The sequence below is a fragment of the Rattus rattus genome, chromosome 9 (genome assembly GCF_011064425.1).
Source record: "Rattus rattus isolate New Zealand chromosome 9, Rrattus_CSIRO_v1, whole genome shotgun sequence".
In the NCBI taxonomy this organism is placed as follows: domain Eukaryota; kingdom Metazoa; phylum Chordata; class Mammalia; order Rodentia; family Muridae; genus Rattus; species Rattus rattus.
This window is the reverse complement of record NC_046162.1, coordinates 72,340,323-72,362,013: the sequence shown is the minus strand read 5'-3', so window position 1 is coordinate 72,362,013 and position 21,691 is coordinate 72,340,323. Positions and strand designations below refer to the sequence as shown.

The 21,691-nt window shown below is 45.4% G+C and overlaps 2 protein-coding genes across 4 annotated transcripts; both read right to left on the bottom strand.

Moving 5' to 3' along the window:
- Positions 1 to 2,502: 2,502 nt before the first annotated feature.
- Positions 2,503 to 13,199, bottom strand: Polg2 (DNA polymerase gamma 2, accessory subunit). The gene is given in 9 exon segments (XM_032913701.1): positions 2,503 to 2,768; positions 5,137 to 5,190; positions 5,192 to 5,235; positions 5,890 to 5,970; positions 6,095 to 6,235; positions 8,041 to 8,214; positions 9,628 to 9,733; positions 9,850 to 9,976; positions 11,997 to 13,199. Coding segments are annotated over 9 exon segments (1,377 nt in total). The 5' UTR covers positions 12,481 to 13,199; the 3' UTR covers positions 2,503 to 2,602.
- Positions 13,200 to 13,384: 185 nt separating this feature from the next.
- Positions 13,385 to 21,664, bottom strand: Ddx5 (DEAD-box helicase 5). Of its 3 annotated transcripts, none has more exons than XM_032914041.1 (14): positions 21,644 to 21,664; positions 20,919 to 21,104; positions 19,608 to 19,772; positions 19,142 to 19,238; positions 18,917 to 19,050; positions 18,745 to 18,810; positions 18,381 to 18,522; positions 18,128 to 18,288; positions 17,873 to 18,045; positions 17,398 to 17,508; positions 17,088 to 17,149; positions 16,941 to 17,000; positions 15,456 to 15,680; positions 13,385 to 15,263 (listed from the first exon to the last, which is right to left on the bottom strand). In XM_032914041.1, the coding sequence occupies exons 2-14, from the start codon at positions 20,961 to 20,963 to the stop codon at positions 14,857 to 14,859; spliced, it is 1,848 nt and encodes a 615-aa protein (XP_032769932.1). In that variant the 5' UTR covers positions 20,964 to 21,104; positions 21,644 to 21,664; the 3' UTR covers positions 13,385 to 14,856. The 3 variants fall into 3 exon arrangements, with proteins under 3 accessions (XP_032769932.1, XP_032769933.1, XP_032769934.1); XM_032914042.1 differs by lacking the exon at positions 21,644 to 21,664 and adding an exon at positions 21,395 to 21,411; XM_032914043.1 differs by lacking the exon at positions 21,644 to 21,664 and having other exon boundaries at positions 20,919 to 21,148.
- Between the last annotated feature and the right edge of the window lie 27 nt (positions 21,665 to 21,691).

Sequence of the window (21,691 nt, the reverse complement as noted above, 5' to 3'; positions counted from 1 at the left end):
TTTCCACAATCCTCCCCCAAAACTAACACTGTGGTTGTCACAATACCTCAATCTCTAGTATCAGCTTCTACTGCTGTGGTAAAATGCTAAAACAACCTGGGGTGTGTTTGATTTACAGGTATATAATCCATCATCACAGAGGGAAGCCTGGGGAGGGGGGGAAGGGAGCTCAAGGCAGGAACTGAAGCAAAGCACACAGCTTAATGGCCAGCTTGCTTTTCTACACAACGCAGGACCATCTGCCCAGGGATAGCACCACCTACAGTGTGCTGGGCCCTTCAATAAACCATTAATCAAGAAAATGCCCTTAGACGTGTCCACGAGCCAATCAGATGGAAGAAGCAATCCAACCGAGGTTCTTCCTACTTCGTTGATAAAAGCCAGTAAACATTTTTTTTGGGGGGGGGTCCCATATTATTCCTCATAAAAACCAGTTGTCTTTTAAATTTGTTTTTGTATGTATTTGTGTGTGTATTTGTGCTTGTATGCACCCCACATTCACACAGGTGCTTGAAGAGGCCAGAAGGTGTTGGATCTCCTGAGTGAGCCTCCTGACGTGGACGGTGGGAACTGAATCAGGTCCTCTGTAAAGCGCTCTAACCGTCTGCACAGCCAGGCTGTGTGAGGAAGACTGGGACTATAGGGCGCCTCTCAGTGACTGGTGGGACAGAGTAGTCAGACTCTTCGGTGGCAGGAGGTTGACTTGCCAGGGAGAATCTGAAGTACTCATACACATAACGGTAAACGTTCAAAGTCCCTTACAGAGGATATATTGTCACGAACAGAGAAGCAACTGTGCTGTGTGTTTTTGAGTGTGCCCAGTGTGTCACAGGGAATCAAACCCAGGGCCCGGGGCATGCTATTCAATCACTCTACCTTTGAGGTAAAAGCCCAGCCCAGGATGATTATTGAGAAAACCATGTACGAGGTTACATGTTATTCTGCCCATAAATTTCAGTATTGAGAAAGAGAACTAGGTCCTGACAGGCAGGAACAGGCTTTACTAGGAACTGACCTATCACTAAAGGGCGTGCGAGTTAGCCTGTGGCTGAGGCTGTATGCAACTCCGGCGCTAGGAAAAGGGAAATCTGTCTCCTTGGGAACTCTCCTGAAGATCTCTGCTTGACAAGTGGCCTGAGCAAGTAGACGGTCTATTTTTAGTTCCTTTCTGTTCCCCTTCAGTTCCTTTCTGTTCCCCAGAGGATCCTTTCATAATGTTCAGTGGCAAAACATCTGTAGTTGGGGTTTACAGTATTTATAAAAACACAAGGATGTATGCGTGCAAAAGTCCACGTTTTCTGTTCCAAAAGCATGTCATATCAGTACTGTTCCCTTTCTGCCACTACGGAAGGGAAGTTGAAAAGAAAACAAGAACAAAAATACAAAGACCAGAGCAGAGGACCAGGGTGTAGCTCAGGGGCAGACTGCTTGCTTAGCAGGGCATGATGTGTACAAACCAGGTGTGGTGGCAGAGGCCTATGATCCCTACTCTGAGAGGCAGGAAAGTCACAAGGTGGAGACTGGGCTAGGCAGGCCTAACAGCTGGTAAGCGCTTGTCGGGCAAACAAAAACTACTGACTGAGATCCCCAGCTCCCACTGAAAGCTAGGCTCTGTGCAGTAACCTGTAATCTTAGCATTAGGAAAGCAAACCAAAGTTCCTTGGGATTCCCTGGGGTGCGCACGCGCACACACACAGGCACATGCGCGCACACACACACACACACACACACACACACACACACACACACACACACACACACGTATGTATGCCTGCATCTCTGTATTTACATACATAATGTGTACCTGCATTTGGGTATTTATACCTACCCCATCAGGATTTGCATTTTCTTGTTTGTTTTTTCTTTCTTTTTTTTTTTCTTTTTTTCGGAGCTGGGGACCGAACCCAGGGCCTTGAGCTTGCTAGGCAAGCGCTCTACCACTGAGCTAAATCCCCAACCCCTTTCTTTTTTTAAAATATTATTTATATAATGTATGTGAGTACACTGTCGCTGTCTTCAGACGCACCAGAAGAGGGCATCAGATCTCATTACAGATGGTTGTGAGTCACCATGTGGTTGCTGGAAATTGAACTCAGGACCTCTGGAAGAGCAGTCAGTGCTCTTAACCGCTGAGCCATCTCTCCGGTCCTGTTTTGTCTTTTTAAGACAGGGTTTCTCTGTGTAGCCCTGGCTGCCCTGGAACTCACTCTAAACCAGACTGGCCTCAAACTCAGAGAGATCGACTTGTGCCTCTCCCCACTTTCTAACCCCCTCCCCGTGCTGGGATTAAAGGTGCACAACCCTATGCCTGGCTAGATTTGTGTTAACAGACCATATCAAAAGGATAATAAGGGGCTGGAGAGATGGCTCAGTGGTTAAGAGCACTGACTGCTCTTCCAGAGGTCCTGAGTTCAAATCCAGCACCCACATGGTGGCTCACAACCATCTGTAAAAAGTCTTAAAATTAAAAAAAAAAAAAAAGGATAATAAAACAATGAATCAAAGAAAGAACCAAAAGTGTCTACTGTATAAATACAAAAGGCCAAAACCGTATTAACATAAGGTAATGAACTAACAGAGACTGTCTATTAGGTGCGGAGGCCTACGCCTTCCCAGCTGACGCCAGGTACTTGACCAGGAAGTCTCTCAGTCTGGATATGTGCATCATCTCCTTCATCGTGGTGTCTCTGCTTCGCAGCTGGATCAGCCCACTTTCCAAGGTGGTTTCAGTGATTAGAACCGTGAAGAGGATACTCATCTCATCGTACCTGAGAGAACAGTTAAATGAAATACAGACATCAGCTCCTCACCTCACCGGGCGCCCCAGAGCCCAAGTCACTCTCACCTCGGTCAGGTGGTCCTTTACACAGGCACCGACATTATGCCCTAGCCCCGCTCCCATTTCTAAAGCAAACTCAAAGTGAGGGCTTGGACTTACCATGTTGGCTAAAAGTTAGAAGATTAAAATTTAAGGCACCTGAGGGGACTACAGATGAATTCCTTGGTGACCTCAGTGCTTGGAATTTGGCTTTAATGATAGGAAAATATCTGCAGACTAAAAGTCTCTTAAAATGAACCACAGTAGGGGGTTGGGGATTTAGCTCAGTGGTAGAGTGCTTGCCTAGCAAGCGTAAGGCCCTGGTTGGTCCCCAGCTCGAAAAAAAAAAAAAAAAACACATTAAAATAAGGATTTGGTGTACAACAGATCATAATCCTGCTTTCCAAATTCGACTAAACATGAATTTTTTTTCATTTTATGCACGTGAACACACAGTTTGTGTACCATGCATGTGCCTGGTGCTTGTGGAGGCCAGAAGAGGGCATTGGATCCCTGGAACTGGAGCTAAGGAACAGCCGTGAGCTGCCACGTGAGTGCAGTAACCAAATGTGCATCCTCTGGTAGAGCAGCCAGTGCTCCTAACTACTGAGCCATCTTTCCAGCCCCAAACATTCAAGTTTTAAAATCTAGGCACGGTGGATTATATGCCTATGATCCCAACACTCAGACAGGCAGGACGATCAAAGTCCAAGGTAATCCTCAGCTACATAGTTCAAGGCTAGCCCAGGGCAAGCATGAGATGCACAGAGAGGGTACGATCCTTATGCGCACAGATAAGCACTAGGGAACCAGGACAGTTAAACACCCATGCCAATCCTGACTCCCTCAGTCGTTCTCCCAGACCCTCATCTAGAGCACTGTTTCTCAGTCAGCAGAACCCATCTTTATGGGAGAAGCATATGTACTTTGTAAAGAGTTACAATGTAAATACTTCTTAAGCTTGGTTGTACACAAGGGGGTCTCCAAGGCAACGCCAATGTTACAGCTTCGTTTCAACCTTCTGGGCTCCTCCAAAGGGCGTCACTTTTCCAGCTCTGCCCTCTGAAGTACTCTAAGCTCAGGTTGATCCACCCCACTGCTGCAGCTGTTCTTGGTGATCATCCCATGGTACTGGCATCTACAATACACTGGGGTCTTCCGCTGCAACTAGGCTTCTCCAATAGCCTCTCATAGGCTCTTGGGCCAGGTCCACACAATTCAAGTCACTATCAGTAACAAAGTCTCCCATATTCCTTTTTTTTTTTTTTTTTTTTTTTTTTTTTTTTTTTGAGCTGGGGACCGAACCCAGGGCCTTGCGCTTCCTAGGCAAGCGCTCTACCACTGAGCTAAATCCCCAACCCTCATATTCCTATTTCAATAGCCCATTAAACCCCATTTAAAGCATCCCACTGCTTTCCAAATCCAAAGTCCCCAAATCCACATTCTTCCAAACGAAAGTATGGTCAGGCCTATCACAGCAATATCCCAGTCCCTGGTCAATGTTCTATCGCTGTGAACAGACACCATGACCAAGGCAAGTCTTACAAGGACGACATGTGTAATTGGAGCTGGCTTAAGGTCCAGAGTTCAGTTCATTATCATCAAGGCAGGAAGATGGCAGCATCCTGGCAGACATGGTACAGGAGGAGCTGAGAGTTCTATATCTTCATCTAAGGCTGCTGGCAAAATACTGACTTCCAGGCAGCTAGGGTGAGGGTCTTAAGCCCACACCCACAGTGACACACCTACTCCAACAAGGCCACACCTCCTAATAGTGCCAGTCCACGGGCCAAGCATATTCTAACCACCACAACTGATTTCCTTCTACTTTGTTTGCCTGCATATATGTACACCACCTGTGTGCCTGGTACCCACAGAAGCCAGGAGGAGGCCTGGAACTACAGTTACAGATGTCTGTGAGGTCCGTGTGGGTGCTGAGAACCAAATCCAGGCTCTCTACAACAGCAGCGAGAGTTCTCCAATGCTGAGGTATCTCTCACTAATCATTTACTATTTGTCAGGATTTATGTTTTACGTGTGTGTGTGTGTGCGCACTCGTGCACGCGCGCGCCTCCCTCATGTGTGCAGAGGACAGAAGAGGATGCTGAACCCCGGAGGGGCCGCAGTTCTGAGTGATTATGAGTTGCCTAACATGAACGCTGGGAACCAAACTTGGGCCCTCTGAAGAGCAGCAAGCACTCAAACAGTAAGTCTCTCTCCAGCCCCAGTGTTCAGATCATATTTAGAAGAAATTTGTTTCTATCTGTATAGTGAAACATGTAACCAAAGGAAACAATGGGAAGAAAGGCAAGTCTTACTTTGAATAGAGTTGCTCTAATGAGGACTGGGCAGTTTCCAAATAACCAGGCCACAGCAATCCCATTTTCTAGTAACTCATTGAGTAGCCCTTGGCAAACCTGGAGGGCACAAAAGAGATTTCAAATATGAAGGGACAATGCTTGCGAAACTGTAAGCCCCTTGTAAACTGGTTATACAATGTTATAGTTTATACACTGAACACTCTACTGGTTGGTTATACAATGTTATAGTTTATACACTGAACACTTTACATTTTACTGGTTATACAATGTTACAGGTTATACACTGAACACTCTATGGTTATACAGTGTAATAGTTTACATTTGCTAAACTTATGTTGCCTCTGAAAATAAAGATATTAAACAATGCCAACTGAGTATTGACTGCAAATCTTCCAAGAAACAGTTTTATACCAGCGTTCAGAACACAAACCAGAAAACAAAAACCCTATGGTTGGAAGCAGTCATGTTGGCTGTAGAGGCCCCGGGACAGGTGGGGACTGTGCCCTAGGGGTTTGATTTCCACATCAGGAAAAGGAAGAAAGCCTGAGAAACCCCAGCAGGGCATTGCAAAAGTCAACTACACAAACTGCTTCCGGAAGCTTCTCAGCATGGTGGCAAGATGGCTCAGTGGAGAAGGGCAGTTACTGAAGGACCCACAGGATGGAAGACAAAATCAACGCCTAAGCCGTCCTCTGACGTCCAAACCGCACGTGAGCACACACACAGCTGTAAGAAGTCATGGCAACCCACCTGTCGGAGTTCCACGGTTGGGCCTTTCCCCACATCCAAAGCCACCTTAATAGGGGCTAAACAAGGGTGAAGTTTAAGCACCTGAGGCAATTAAGAGACAAGAGAAGGAAAGCACAGTTAATGTGTAAGAATAAAAACAGAACAAAACAAACAAAAACCCCACCTAACTTTAATTTTCTGAGTCTGTGTGAAACAGCAAAAGCACCTTTCTCTGGAGGCTCTTCTTCCTCGAAAAGGAGTTCTCTGTGAACTGGAAGGAATCGTAGAGGTAAGCCAGCGTGCCCAGGTCTAGGTCCCCATTTACAGACAGAACGGAAGGAACGACGTTTTTCCGCCCATCTCGACCCTTTAGTGGAAGACAACAAAATAAAGTACCATTTAGCAGAACGTTTTATTTTTTGTGTTTTGAGACAGGGTCACACTGTGCAGCTGTGTCTGTCCTTGAACTCCACCTGAGAGTTCCACCTGCCTCTGCCTCTCAAGTGCTGGGATTAAAAGCATGTGCCACTAGGGCTGGCTAGCAGAACTCTTTCTTAGAAAAGTTATAGAGTTTAGACTGATGCAATCACAGATTCATTTTATAAAGCAACTACTCCATGACAGGACTATGCTGAGCATTGGGCTCAAAAATAACACCGTCTTATGTTCTCAAGGGAGTTCGGTCACTGGAAAATGTCCAAACTAGCAGCGCTACTCGGAGAGGGTGAGCGGACTCCCCTGGAGTGGAGCCAGAACTCAGAACTTTTTCAATGCTTTCAGGGAGAAGCCTGCTGTTTAGAAAGGGAACATTTGTTTTGTTGTTGCTGCTGTTTTCGTTTTTTCTTTTTATTTTAATATTTATTTATTGTATATTATAATACACTGTGGCTGTCTTCTGACTCACCAGAAGAGGGCATCGGATCCCATTACAGATGGTTGTGAGCCACCATGTGGTTGCTGGGAATTGAACTCAGGACCTCTGGAAGAGCAGACAGTGCTCTTACCCACTGAGCCATCTCTCCAGCCCCCCGTTTTCGTTTTTGAGACAGGGTTTCCCCATGTAGCTCTGGCTGTCCTGGAGCTTGCTCTGTGGACCAGGCTGGCCTCGAACTCAGAGATCCACCTGGCTATTACCCCACCCTCCCATCCTGCCATCTGGGATCAATGGCAGGCGAGCGCCACCACTGCCGGGCTACATGTGCATCTGCTGTCACAGAACCATCTGTTATTCATTTCACCTCGCAGGCTCCAGGAACTGAACTCAGTTAAGCTCCATAGCAAGTGCTTTTTACCAGCCAAGCCTTGTCAAAAACCCTGTTTTATTTTTTAAGCCAGTGTCACCCTGAAATCTCCTGTGTCAACCTCAGGTGTTCTGACATTGAAGGCACGAACACTTGACTGGTTCCTGGATTTACGTCCACCAAGATAGGATGAATGGAGAGATGGCTCAGGGGTTAAGAGAATTTGTTCTTGCAGAGGACCTGGGCTCTAGTCCGAGCGCTCACATGGTGGGGTAACTCCTGTCCAGGGGATGGATCTGAAGGCCTCTTGTGTACTATGTGCATATAGGCCACAGAGATAGGTGTAGGTAAAACACCCACACACACAGAATAAAATAAATTAAAAAATAAATGGATGTACACTGGAGAGACCTATCAGACGCCATCTTAACCACGAGATAAAAGATAACACACTAACACCCAGTGGTGTTCCCTAATGTGCCGGGGAAGGGCACACCTGCTTTGTCCCATTCCTGGCACGGCACACACGTGAAAATCGTGAAACTTCAGGAAGAACTGCTCAAAGTAACTAGCATCTTCACAAGTGTCAGGGACATAAGACTAGGAAAGGTAAAAGAAACGTTTCATCTGGAGAAGAGAGACAGGACAGGCCTGCGAGCACGGTGCTCTGGGCTGGAACCTGGGCCTGGGAGGCCTATTCCTCGGATATTCAATTACATCTCCTGGGCTTTGTGTGGGAGGGATGAGCACAGTGGGTCACTGTTAATTTCCTGGCTTTGATGGCGGCAGTCATGGTTACGTAGTTGGGCGCTGCCTAAAAAAATGTACGTTAAGGTTAGGGGTTCCCAGGACACCCCACAATTCTCCTTCAGTGGCTCGGACCACAGAGAATCTGGGTAGGGAACACCGAGGAGCTCAGGGTGACACGCACCTGTATCGCAGACACATCTCCAGGATACACGTTTAGGAGTTCTTGCTCTCCTAGATCCCACAGGGTCTCCAGTGGCTCCTTCCCCCAGGGAAAGCTGTAGTAGAGCTTGCATCCCTTACGACCCGATCCATCCTGACAGTCGACGCTGCTGAAGTTAGAGGGACTCACAGCAAACTGCAAAACAGAGCGTCTGGTCGATTTAGTGAGATGTTAACTTACTTTTCTCCCCCCCCCTACGCCCCCCCCCCCCCCACTGCCAGCAGATGGTCTCTCTCTCTCTATGCAGTCCTAGAGCTTGGGTTGGTCAAAGATCCACCTGCTTCTGCTCTCTGAGTGCTGGGATTCATTCACTTCGAATGCCACAGTTACTCTGAGAATTAAGGTTGCCTGAGACTTTTATCCGGCAACAGGTTGGAAGTCCCAGACATACAGGCTCGGGTACTGTCTCAGCCGCTCAGCACATCTGCCCCAGAACACTGACAGCCACTGGAACAATAAGCACCACCCAAAGGACTCTGTTTCTATCGGCTATTACAAGTACAGTACACACAGCATCGTGAGAGTGGAACGTTCAGGAGCAGAGTGCTTGCCCAACACATTCAAGGCTATTTCATACCCAGGAACTCGATAAACCGCAAACAGACGAACTGGCGGGCTGGAGATTCACACCTCTAATCCCGTCTAAACTAAGAGGATTGCCATGAGCTACTCTAGGTCAGACTGTGCTGAAAGTGAATTCCAGGCCAGCTGGGGTTAGAAGGACACTTTGTCTCAAAAAGCCAAAATCAGGGCCACTGAGATGGCTCAGTAAGAGTACTCGCTGCTAAGCCCTGAGTATCCGAGTTGGAGCCTAGAACCCACATAGTGGAAATAACTCCCTCAAGTTGCCCTCTGGCCTCCACACATTTGCCATGGCGTTCCTGTCGGGCTCAGCCCCACCCCACCCCTCCGATGCAGTTAACATCTATTTTTTTTAATGATTTATTTTTGCCAGGTGGTGATGGTACATGCTCCAATCCTAGCACTGGAGAGGCAGGCAGGTCTCTTGTAAATTCAAAGCCTGGTCTACAAAGTGAGTTCAAGGACAACCAGGCCTAGAGAAAACCCCTGGGGGGTGGGTGGGGGGGGCGCTGTAATTTTGTGCTATATGTTTACAGATACCCTCAGAGGCCAGAAGAGGGAGTCAGATCCCTTAGAGCTGGAGTTATAGGCAGTGGTAAGCTGCTAAATTTGGGTGCTGGGTGCCAGCCTCTTCCCCTGGAAGACCATCTTCTCTGGCTACACAATACTTTTTTTTTTTTTTAAAGGAAACTAAAACTAAAACACAAAAACCATAGTTAAATCAAGTTCTATTTATAAGCCCGGTGTGGTGGAGCATGTCTGTAAGCTCAGTACTTAGGAAGCTTAAGCAAGGGAATCCCCAAACTGCAGCGGGTGACAGCTCTCTTCACAATCCCAGAGCTCAGACACGCAGCAAGTTCAAGGTCATCCGAGACTACATAGCCAGGGCCACAGGAGGGCCTGCTTCAAAACCTAAAACCAAAATAAGAGCTCAATTATTAACTATTGAGACTATTCCTGGAGTACCTTTCTCCACCACAGAAGCCGATGGCGCAACCAGAAATCAAGCCACTGGCTCGAAGTCCTTGTGGGAGTAAACCACACCAACGAAGCTTCCGTCTTTTCGCCAACTCTTTATTAAAAAAAAAAAAAGAAGAAGAAAGGAAAGTTAATGGTGATTAACACAAAGTGGAAACGAGGAGGACTCCACTATTTAAGTACCAAACCGGGTTATCTGTCACATTGTACCTTGTAACACTGTTGGGTATCTCCTTAGGGTTCAAAACAGGATGAAAACACACTCCAGTCTGAGCAAGACCGTAAGGTAGCTTTCTGTTCACCAGATCCAGGCAGTGGACATAGTGCGCTAAGGCACCTGCCAAGAAACAAACCAATCATCGCATAAACCTATTCCATACAGGGAAACCACCGGTGAACTCTGCGCCCAGCACTTGGCATCCTGGCAGTCAGAGGCTGAGGCCAGAGGACTCTGACACTTGGAAGGAAGCCTGGGCTCCATAGTGATTTCGAGGTCACCTTGAGATGAAGAAATCCCGTTTTGAAAGCAGAAACAAAAGAACAGTCCATTATCTTCAGAGGGGGAAAAAAAAAAAAAAGCCAGGTGTTGGGGCAACACACCTCTAATCCCAGCACTTTCAAGAGTTCCAGGCCATTCTCAGTTACACTGAGGGTCTGAGGTCAGTTTCTAAGGCAGGAGAACCTGTCTTAAATACCCAAACCAGGAAAACCCCAATCCCAAACCACTAAAGGGTACTGGATGCTCTTCACCTAGATTTGTTAATTAGCATTTTGCCATGTTTTAATTCCCTCATTCACTCTAAACACTTACTATACTCCCTAGAAAACATTCTCTATAATCCTAACATATGCCTGGTGTATTTTTTATTTTAATCCTCACTCAAAACCAGTTTTTATTTTCCTGGCTCATAAGTAAGATTCATGGCCTTGAGTTTTGATTATGCATCTTCAATCTTTCCATCAAGAATACTTCCTTAAACCTGGACCGATGGTTCAGTTGGTTGGAGCAGCTGCTGCTAGACCTGAGTTCTACCCCCAGGATCCACATGGTAGGAGAGAATTAACTTGTTACCCATACTGAGCTCAAAATCTCATTTTCAGTCTGCAACTTTGAAGGAGGAGATTTCATCTAAACGACCGGAAGGGTAAAAACGGCTGATGTTTGATGGTAAGTGAGAAGGCCGTTTAATGTAATCAGTACCAAGAATACAAAATAAAATATACTACCATCTAATCGCATTTGTCACCAGTTTGCTTTACTTCATTGAGGACGTATTTAAAGGTTATATACTAATTTTCACAACTTTGGATTTGTAGGGTATTGCAAGTTATCCCGAGATGAGCTGCCATCAACAGGAAGTCTTTTTTTTTTTTTAATTCATTTATTATAAGTACACTGTAGCTGTCGTCTTCAGACACACCAGAAGAGGGCATCAGATCTCATTACAGAGGGTTGTGAGCCACCATGTGGTTGCTGGGAATTGAACTCAGGACCTCTGGAAGAGCAGTCAGTGCTCTTAACCGCTGAGCCATCTCTCCAGCCCCCAACAGGAAGTCTTGTAAAAAATGTCAGTGGTAGCTGGGCCTGGTGTCCGAATCCCAGCACTCAGAAGGCAGAGGCAGGCAGATCTCTAAGAGTTCGAAGCTAGCCTGGTCTACACTGAGTTCCAGGACAGCCAGGACTATACAAACAAACCCTGTCTCAAAAAACAAGTCAGTGTGGTTTTTTTTGTTCATTTTTATTTATTTTTAGAATTTCTGTATCATGTTATATTTGACTTTAAAGATGTGTACCTCAGGGGCTGGAGAGATGGTTCAGAGGTTAAGAGCACTGGCTGCTCTTCCAGAGGTCCTGAGTTCAATTCCCAGCAACCACATGGTGGCTCACAACCATCTGTAATGGGATCCGATGCCCTCTTCTGGTGTGTCTGAAGACAGCTACAGTGAACTTACATACATGAAATAAAAAAAAAAAAAAAAAGATGTGTACCTCATCTTCTAAGCTAACAAATTACCTCCCCCTCCCCCTCAAAGAGCTGAGTCCACAATTGTATATAAAACTGGAGTAGAGGAAATCTTTGAAAATGCTTCAGTATCAAAGTTTCAAGCAAGTGACTGGATAGTTCTACCACTATTGTTTTAGGTTTGCTCGTCAAACTGAATGCTTTACCCATTTCCTCAAGAAAGATGCCACAGACCTTCGCCTGAAGGTGGATCACTCTGATATTAAAAAAAAAAAAAAGTAACCTGGTCATTTCTTTGCCAGGAAGCCTAGGGCCGCTGCTGTCTCCAAACTCCTGCACGACTGCCTTTCCACCCCAAATCTGCTCAGAAGCACGAAACGCGAAGAGCCATACCGTGAAGAAGAGTCTCCCGTAGTTTCCCAGAAGTTTTTAATAAGTTCTCAAGAAATGCCACTAGCTGTTCCTTACTCAGCTCTTTGTCTTGCAAGATTTCGCGTATACATTCTGGAGAAACTAACCTGAAGGCACTGTCCCCGGGCTGAGAAGAGCCCGGCTCGTGGTGGAGGGAGTCTACCGCGAAGACCTGCTCCCTGAACACCACCATAGAGGACCACCATTGTGAGGCTAGGTTCTTTCGTAACTCTACACCCAAAGGTCCAAAGCCTGAGTGGCATCCGCTCAGGAGAGCAGCCGTGCTGAGCTGCTGTGGCGTTCCGCTGAGAAAGTGCCTCCTCCGGCAGAGGTCTACCAGCGCCTCGCGGGCCAATGCATGCTCGGGGTCCGTAGGCTGCTGCGTCCCGTTTGTGGGACCCGCATACCCGGACAGCCAGCACCTGCAGGCCCTGCGGCAGGCCCTGGCCACGCCACCCGAGTGCATCGCTTCCGGACTCGGGAACACCGGCGCCTCACGTGGGAATCCGTCTCTATCCTAAACCAGCACCAGAGCCTAGGGCGCAGGCGCGGCGGAAATGAACGCGCTGCAGACCACACCCCCGGAAGAGCATCACCCGCTGCTGGGCCGCAGCCGCCTTGGGCGTATCCCGGCCTCCGCGGCTGGCGCCAGCGTTTGTGGTTGTTTACTACCTTGGGGATTTTCCGTTTGGTAACTCCACCTGCCTCACATTCACTTGTTAGCTTTTACCACCATCCTGTTACTATGGAATTAGCATGTTTTTTGGAGATACGAAAACAAAAACACGCCCTATCAAAATTGTCCTGGATGGCGATGAGGTGAGGCTAAAGCGTGTGTTCAGTCTCCAAGGGAAAAATGCATTCACCTCAACTTTTCTGTATTTAAAATCTTTTAGTGTAAACCGGAAATTCCCTAATGCAGGTCAACACTGCCACCGGTGACCACTTCACTTCCTCCTGGGTATGGCTGGTCAGACAGGGTGTGGTTTTGGTTTAAGTCTTAAATGGTTTCCCGGAACTTGATAACCACTCCCTTAAAGCAGAATATTTCTCTTAAAAAGATCAGTAAAAATCTAGTAGAAAGCAGGCAATACTTGACTAGGGCAAAGGGGTTGGTTTGTTTATAAACTTAAGTGTAACATCTTAGCCAATGTAAGGAAGGTCAAGCTAATGATTAGGGAGGTGCCGGACTGTTGTGGTAGCTCGTTCCTTTACCCTTTAGTCAGAGCACTGAGAAGGGATAATGGCTAACTTCAAGGCCAACCTGGCCTATGTATCAAATTCCAAGATAGCCGGAGTGGGGGAAGGTGAGGGTGGTGGTGCAAAAACCCAGGTAAGAGGCCTCTACGCAAATAAATGAATGAAGAGAATGGGGAGAAAAATCACATTTATTAGTTAAGACGACCACAGGCTGGACACAACACATGCTAAAAAGTGGACTGTCTTTTAAAACTTCAAAGGTATTTTTTTCCAAGCCCCACAATCATTTCCATAATTATTTACAAAATAAAAGGTCCACATTAAGACATTGAACAGTAAAATATGTAATAAATGCTCCAATCTACACCTATACTTAAAAATCATGAATTTGACTAGCCATGCCATTGAAAACCACTCGAGTACTAGAAGATGAACCAGTTTTCAATGTTATCAGCCCTGGAAAACACGCCCAGCTCCCACCCCCAGCACATTCTAATTTGTTTTAACATTTTATAAATAAGGCATTAACAATAAAGCCCATTTAAAAAAAAAATTAAACGAACTTCCTTTAAGACTTTTGTCCTGGGCAAAACCACAGTTTTCTGGGAAGACATTTGACCTCCTTCTAGCTATTCTGAAATAAAGCTGTTAGTTGGTGAACTTACGTAAATCTAAAGCTTTCCCATCCTTCTAGCTGTAAGCCCATGTTGAACCTAACCTGAAAAACTTCTTACTGTGCTTTTGGTTATGTTGCCTGACTAATGGTTAATTTGGAGGTTTCCTTCCTTGTGACTACCCTACAGTTTCAAGACATTCCTGACTTCCAGATATGGCTATAAGCACTCTGGCAAGTCTGCTAGGACTAGAAATACAAGGTAACCTGCACTAAGGACACAGTGCACAGCTCTTGGGCTAACAGTCTTTCAGCTTTGTGCATTTTGGCAGTTGACAATAAAGCCAAGAGATGGAATAAAACTTTGATAAAGCAAAAGGTCCACTTAAAACTTCTTCAAGAGTCACCATGTTACTTATATACAGTTCCTGTCCTGTAGCTCACTCTTAAGGAAAATAGGCTATTAAATGACTTACTTCCCTGATACTGAAAACTACTGACAAAGCTTCTTATGCAATTAATCTAGAATTATAAAATCCATTGTTTCTAAATTCTTCCCATACAAAGGGCCTTCTGAGTTCCTCTCCTAAACCAAGGAATGGGAAGTAGTCAACTTTAGTTGTGTAAAAATAAACACCAAAACAAAAATCCCCCCAAAAACATACTATCTAAGCCAAGTTTTACATGACATTATATATGTAAAATAAAGTACAATTTCCACTTAATTCAGTCTTCAAATATCTTTTATTGGAAGGCCATGCATTGCCTTCATTTATTGTATTTGAAATCACTGTACAGTTACTTTTGTGAAAACACTGCCTGCATTTTCTAGTACAAAAAAAACCTAAAAATTGTTTCAGGAATGTAGAGAAATATCCAACTTAAATAGCGAAAAAAGTGCACCATAATTACTGCTGCACTGCAGTCATTTCTGCATTTCCCATGTTTCTTAAATAACTATCTTGTCTGATAACACACAATATAAAGAGCAATTATGAAAAACAGACATTTACATATACTTCTAAAGTCTTATTGAGAATACCCTGTTGGCATCGGATAGCCAATCATAGGCGCAGCAGCTGCGGTAGCAGGATATGCATATGCCTGTTGGTTCATCCCATTGTGCATATTTGCAACATTACTTCCATATTGCTGAGTGCTATCATAACCGTTCTGGTAAGTCCCTGTTGGGTTACCAGTCCTAAAACTGGTCTGTATGCCAGCAGATACAAAATTACTTCCAAAGCTCCCATTGGTGTAATTTGCAGCACTGTAAACACCATTCTGAGTTTTAGCCCCAAAATCTCTCTTAAGCAGACTAGAGTAGCCTCTGTCATAGTTTTCCCTATCTCTAAAGGTATTAAATCCACCCCTTTTTCCTGCAGAGTATCTGTCACGACGATCATCCTTCATGCCTCCTCTACCCCTGGAACGACCTGTCAAGAAAATAAGTAGAAATTGATCACCTTTACCCATGGCATAGTGTGAGATAGCTCTATTTATGCTGGGTCTTAAGATTTCTTAGGTTTCAAAATAAAAACTAACTCAGTCCTTAAATCCCACTCCGTAGACGTAGACAAGAGGTGACTGTCAACAATCCCGTAACATCTCTTATGGAAGATTCTTACCTGAACCTCTGTCTTCGACCAACTGAAGCAACTTGGGATTAATTGCTTGATTGGCTTCCCGAAGCACAGAGATGAGGTCGCTCACTTGCTTTATGTTATTGGGAGTAAAGAAAGTGTATGCTGTGCCTGTTTTGGTACTGCGAGCAGTTCTTCCAATTCGATGAATATAATCCTCTGAGGAGTTAGGGTAGTCATAATTGATGACAAATTTCACATCTTCCACATCTGTAAGGTGTTGCAGTGTGGCAAAATAGCAATGTACGGAGTTTTGCACACCACAACAGCCAGACCAAAAATAAAAAGTTAGACAATTGTATTCCCAAGAAGGTACGGGCTGAAAAAAATACAGTTAAAATGGTTATCCATTTCCTGTAGGAACACCATTGAGGTAGAAAAAGGGCAGGGTAGGAAAAAAAAAAACAAAAACAAAAAAACAACAAGAAAAAAAAAAAAGCACATGTCAGCTGTCTTAACACCCACCCACTGACAGCCTATCAAGGGAATGTGTGTTCTCCTTAGCACATTCCCAAATTGACAGTCCCCTTACAGATCATCAAGTGACATCTGAATGCTTCTGCGCAGTAGGGCCAATTAAAAGTTTCACAGCAATCTCTTCGTGTGCTCATTTTGAGGACCTTTAAACAAAAAGGTGAAGGTCCTTTGCTTTACACTCAATTCTGGCCACACTGCTTGTCTTGCCAAGACCTTACAACTGCAGCTGCAAGAAAAACATACCTGTCCCCCAAAAGTTGTTTTAATGCACTGTGTCTCGTCTAGGCAAGCGCTTCCAAGAAGCCAGGATTCACTTGAGAATGTGTCTCTCTCTGGCAGGTCTCGACATGACGACTACTGTGTAGGTGAGGGAGGAACTTTCAAGGCACTTTCTTTTCCCACTGACTATGTGTGAGAAGTTGGTCCTGCTCTAGGTCTCATGTGCCAGTACTCACCAATTTGTAAAAGGCTTAGTACCTTTTAAAGCTGCTCTCTCCATTTCATACTTGAACAAAAATTTCATTGAACATTGAAGTTTGGAAATATTTCTTCGACATTTCAGCAAACTCACTGAAACTCAAAGACCCACAGATCACAGTGAACAGTTTGAAACAATGCTGTACCATGGCAATCATGCAAAGCATGGGACAGATGAAATACCACGGCAGTGAACTGTGAGGTAACTTCCATTTTTTTCCCCCGGAGAGAACAGTTTATGGGGCAGAGGTGGTATGTTCTGCCCTTTGAAGATTACTGGCACACTTTCAGCTTTTCACCTCTCTAATCGACTGGAAGCAGCCAGCCGATCACTAGTCCTCCATCCCCCTCGAGTCCTCCGATTGTCATGCCTAGGCCTTGCCACAAAGACTGCACCTTTATGTGAAAAAAACTTAGAAAAAATGCAGAGGTTAAAGAAAGCAATAAACTTTCTTTAAAAAAAACTACATGGAGATCTTCTGGGAAACCAAGCCATGAATTCGATTTTGTACTAACCTAGCCCTCTGGAGGCCACATCGGTAGCAATCAGAATAGGAGCTTTTCCATGTTTGAATTCTATAAAGACAAACACGAATAATCATCAATGCAAGCAAATCATTTTATCAAGCCACAAACTAATCGCATCTTATTTGAAATACATACCATTTAGAACCCAGTCACGTTCCTGTTGACTCTTGTCACCATGGATGCCCATGGCAGGCCACCTATATAAAAATTAAATTATCATCAGTACACCCAACTTAAAACTCTAGTCAAGAATTTACCAATATTCACCCCCACTGCACTTCCATCTTGGCTAAACATTACAACCCTGAGCCTACTACAACTGTCACTAGAAATAATTCACACAATTATGCCTGTATTATAGCACAAGATTCCAAGAACACTCTGTTTCTGATCAAAATACTTTTGCCCTTTCCTAAAGTCTGCTTTGCTTCAGGAAACCACATACCCATCTCTCCTCATTTTTCTGGTAAGTTCATCACATCTTCTTTTGGTTTCAACAAAAACAATGGTTTTATTCTCCTTCTCACTCATGATCTCTTCCATCAGACGAATAAGTCTAAAGATGAAGAAAAGCACTATTTTTTAAAAGATTAAAAAACAAAACAAACCACAAACCCTGTTTTTGTGCTTAATCAACTGACCATGTATCAATGTAAGTCAGAACAACAATCCCACAAAGCTGTCACATGCACAATACCCTGAAGAACAGATTTTCATGAAGATTGATGTACCATTTTGTGCATGCTTGTGCAGTGGCTAGGTTCAAAAACCCATTTCATGCAAGCCAAGCAAGTCCTTTATCTCACCAAGCTATATCCCTAACACTCTGATTTAAAAACACTACTTAATGTTATTTTTCAGACAATTTTCAAAACTGATTATTCTTGTATAAGCAAGATTTTCTGTTAACTTAAACTTACTTTTCATCCTTTTCGACATCATGACACACATCCACAATCTGAAGAATGTTATGGTTTGCACTCAGTTCCAGTGCACCAATATTGATATGAATATAGTCTTTCAGGAAATCTTCAGCAAGCTGTCTTACTTCTTTTGGCCAAGTTGCACTCCACATTAGTGTTTGCCTATCAGGCTGAAGATTTAGGGAAGTAAGTCAGACTTCAACACTAAGAGCAAACTTAGAACTGATTTTTCCGTAACATAGAGACACTTACTCTTATTTGATCCACAATTTTCCTTATTTGGGGTTCAAAGCCCATATCAAGCATCCTATCAGCTTCATCAAGGACAAGGTAAGTTGTTCTTCTCAGATTGGTTTTCCCACACTCTAAAAAGTCAATCAGTCTTCCAGGTGTTGCAATACAGATTTCCACACCTTTAATTAAATGAATAAAAAGGAGATATAACTACAATATGTAAAACTTTCATCTCCACCAGTAACAAAGAGCCCCCTCTATGGTTATATACCTCTCTCCAAATCACGAATCTGCGGTCCTTTGGGAGCACCACCATAGATGCAAGTAGACTTCAAGCGACAAGCTCTACAATATTCAGCAGCGACCTGCTGCACCTGCTGTGCCAGTTCTCGAGTTGGTGCCAGCACCAAGCACTAAGTTTGAAAAAAGTGTTTTTAGTATAAACCAGTTTACTAAGATGCCACTATGTCTTTATGTGTTGGGTACTGTGGTAGTTATCTATTATGGCCCATCCAACTTACTGTCTTTGGATACTAATTTTAAATGGCTACTTTATACTGACAGCCCCACTTTCCAGCTATATAAAACAGTCAAAGGAGTTCTAGCAAATAGGGTGGGAAACTTAAGATACTTACAATAGGCCCATCACCTCTCTCTAAGAATGGCTGGTGGTTTATGTGTACAATGGCAGGCAGCAAATACTATTGAAGAGTAAAAACAATTATTGAAATTGGATTAAAATAGTTAAATAAAAAAAAAATCTATGGGTCACTTCCCCCACAATTTATCAAGTTTTCCTAAACTTACAGATAATGTTTTCCCAGATCCAGTCTGAGCTACTCCAACCATATCCAATCCACTGAGAGCAACTGGCCAGCCCTGAGCTTGGATAGCAGTGGGTTCAGTGAAGTTCTGCCTTGCAATCACATCCATGACATTCGCTGCAACCAACAATATCATTTTAACAAAAACTTATAGGCAAAAAAAGAGGGAAAAAACCGTAAAGGGTTAAAGATAAAATTTACTCCTTACCAGGAAAGTTTGCTTCATAAAAATTCAGAACAGGTTTTGGACAGTTGTGACCTCTGACTGTAATTTCCTTGCTTCTTCTGTACGTATCTACCTCTTGCTGAAAAACAAATGATCTTGGTCTCAGACCTAGGCCAGATACACAGACAAGTTCCCTACAGCTCAGTTACACTCATTTCTAACTATCTGGACCCATAAATGGAACTCTACTTAGCAGTAAAAATCACAATACACGTTAAAAAAAAAAAGTGTCTATGAAGCCCAACTAGGCTGACAAGCCTGTTTCCCCAGTGATGAGATTAACATATGGCCATTACACCTGGCCAATACACAAGAGAAAATTCAATGGGAAGTCAGACCACAAGTAATTCTCCAAATAATCTGCAAGGCACCTGCTAAGTCTCCTTCTAATTGATCAGAAGCAGTTACTACTGAGTTATAGCACGATGAAGCACATTTAAATACTCACTGCGGTGCGCCTTGCCAAATCAGGGTGTTCCTGATAAAAATTCTTCTCAAATTTGGGCAGCTCATCAAGATTCCACTTCTTTTTAACTAGTTTCTCCCCAGGATTTCCAAACTTCTTTCCAGATAGGGGTCCTGTTCTACTCCCTCCAAATCGAGGTGCACCAAAACCTACAAAAAAAAAAAAAAAAAAAGGTACATTGTGAACAGAACATGAACAGGTTTGTCTCCACATTTCATTTAATGTCTCTTGATCCGAGCCAAAGTGTGCCTCTGGAATCCTTCCCAACTGTCATTCTACGGACAGCCACAACTGGCAGCGTTTCTTTTCTGAAGTCCCAAGTACACTCTAATGAGGCCAAATAAACAGCGTGGGATCTATCAGGTCCCAAACTGCCCAAACGTCTGAAGTTCAGATTACAAGGACAACAGCTAGAGGCTCCCTCTTCTCTCCCCACAGAGCTTAGGAATTAAGTGTCTAGGAGCTGGACAAGAAGGGAGGAGCTTAACAAGGTTATTTTTGCCACTGTTTTCATCAAAGGGCCTGATCTTAAAGAAATAACGGGACTGCGCAGGCAACGTGAGCGGCTATGGGAGGACGGTACCGCGGGCAGGGTAGAAAGGGGCACACGCGCCGGGGAGCCTTGTTTTAGGAAACGCCGCGAACGGCTGCAAATCAAGGTAACAAAATTATATAACGCGAGGGAGAAAAAGAGGAGGAGTCGACGGCAACCGGGGGAGGAGTCCCGGCCCGGGCGGCGTTCCCGCTGGGGCGGCGCTTCCTTCTTTGTCTCGCATTTCTCTCTGCGCCACATTTTCTCGACGCTGCCATTTTGAGCTCCTCCGCCGGGCGGGGTAACAAAGGCGCCGCCGCCATGTCCGAGGCCGGCATTTTGTGGCTGCGGCTCAGCCACATGGCTGAATCCGCTGGCGTAGGCCACCCTACCGGGCACAGACGGCCTCGAAAGCGCCCCTTGTATTCCCTGGGGAACCCGGGGGCCCCTAAAACCCCCAGCGAAAAGCTGCGCAAACGACGCCTTGAGCCGACTCTAAGGCGAGGCGCTTCCCTATCTAAAACACCTCCGGGCTTCCCACAACAGCCGCGAGGTCGCCCAGGCCGCCGTCCTCCCAAACAAAAACCAAGGTTGAACCCAGTTACCAGAAGCGTCGCCTTTAACGGCTTTTTAGCCGGATGTCAGAGAAACGCAAGGCCTCCTACCAGAAAAAAAAATCTAAAGGTCGGTTGGAAAGCCGAGCTTCTGCCGCGCCGCTCACCCATCCCCCACCCGCCCTGACAGGTCCCTTGTTATACTCACCCTCGATCCCGGCCGCGGTCTCGGTCACTAGAATAACTCGACATGGCGTCAATGGTTGCGGTGTGCTGGAGGAACCCAGTGAAAGAGAATCCAGTTGCGACGAGTCGCTGAGAGGAGGCCTCGGCGACGGCGAAGCCTTTGCGGGGGCGTCACCAGCGGAGGGACGGCGGTGACGAGGGCCGGAGCTGTAAACCCAAGGACCGATGGAAATGAATGAGGTGCCGGCTGCGTCCCGGCAGCCGGTTTTATAGTCTGGACCGCCTCCTCGTCGCAAAGGATGCTGGGAGCCGCTCTATGACCTAATCACCCCGCCCCCTGGCTCCAAGGCCTCAACGCCCGCTGGCGTTCCGGAATCCGCCATGTTCTCGCCCCTCCCCCCCGCGGGCGCTCCCTCACAGGCGCCCGTTTATTACTCGCTTCTCGACTGGGTGACACCACTAGAATGCCCCGTCCCACACCCTTTTGGCTACACCACCTTCTCGCCTTGCTACATGTCAAACAAGCTTCTTCCCCGTGGCCAACCAGTCATTAAAATGGCCAGCACCAGCCATCCTACTGTCTCTACTTGAAGATGTTTACGTCTTCACAGACTCCCCCACGCCCATAACCAAAGAAGACGGGGGAGGCGGAGCTTGGCGTTGTCACGTGATTGTACCCTGGGCAAGGCGTATCGCACTACTTTCTCGCTTGCCTTCGGCGGAGGAATACAAAACCACAAACTCACCGGAAGCGCGGCTCTAACGCCCCCAGGAGATCGGCCGGGCTGCTGGGT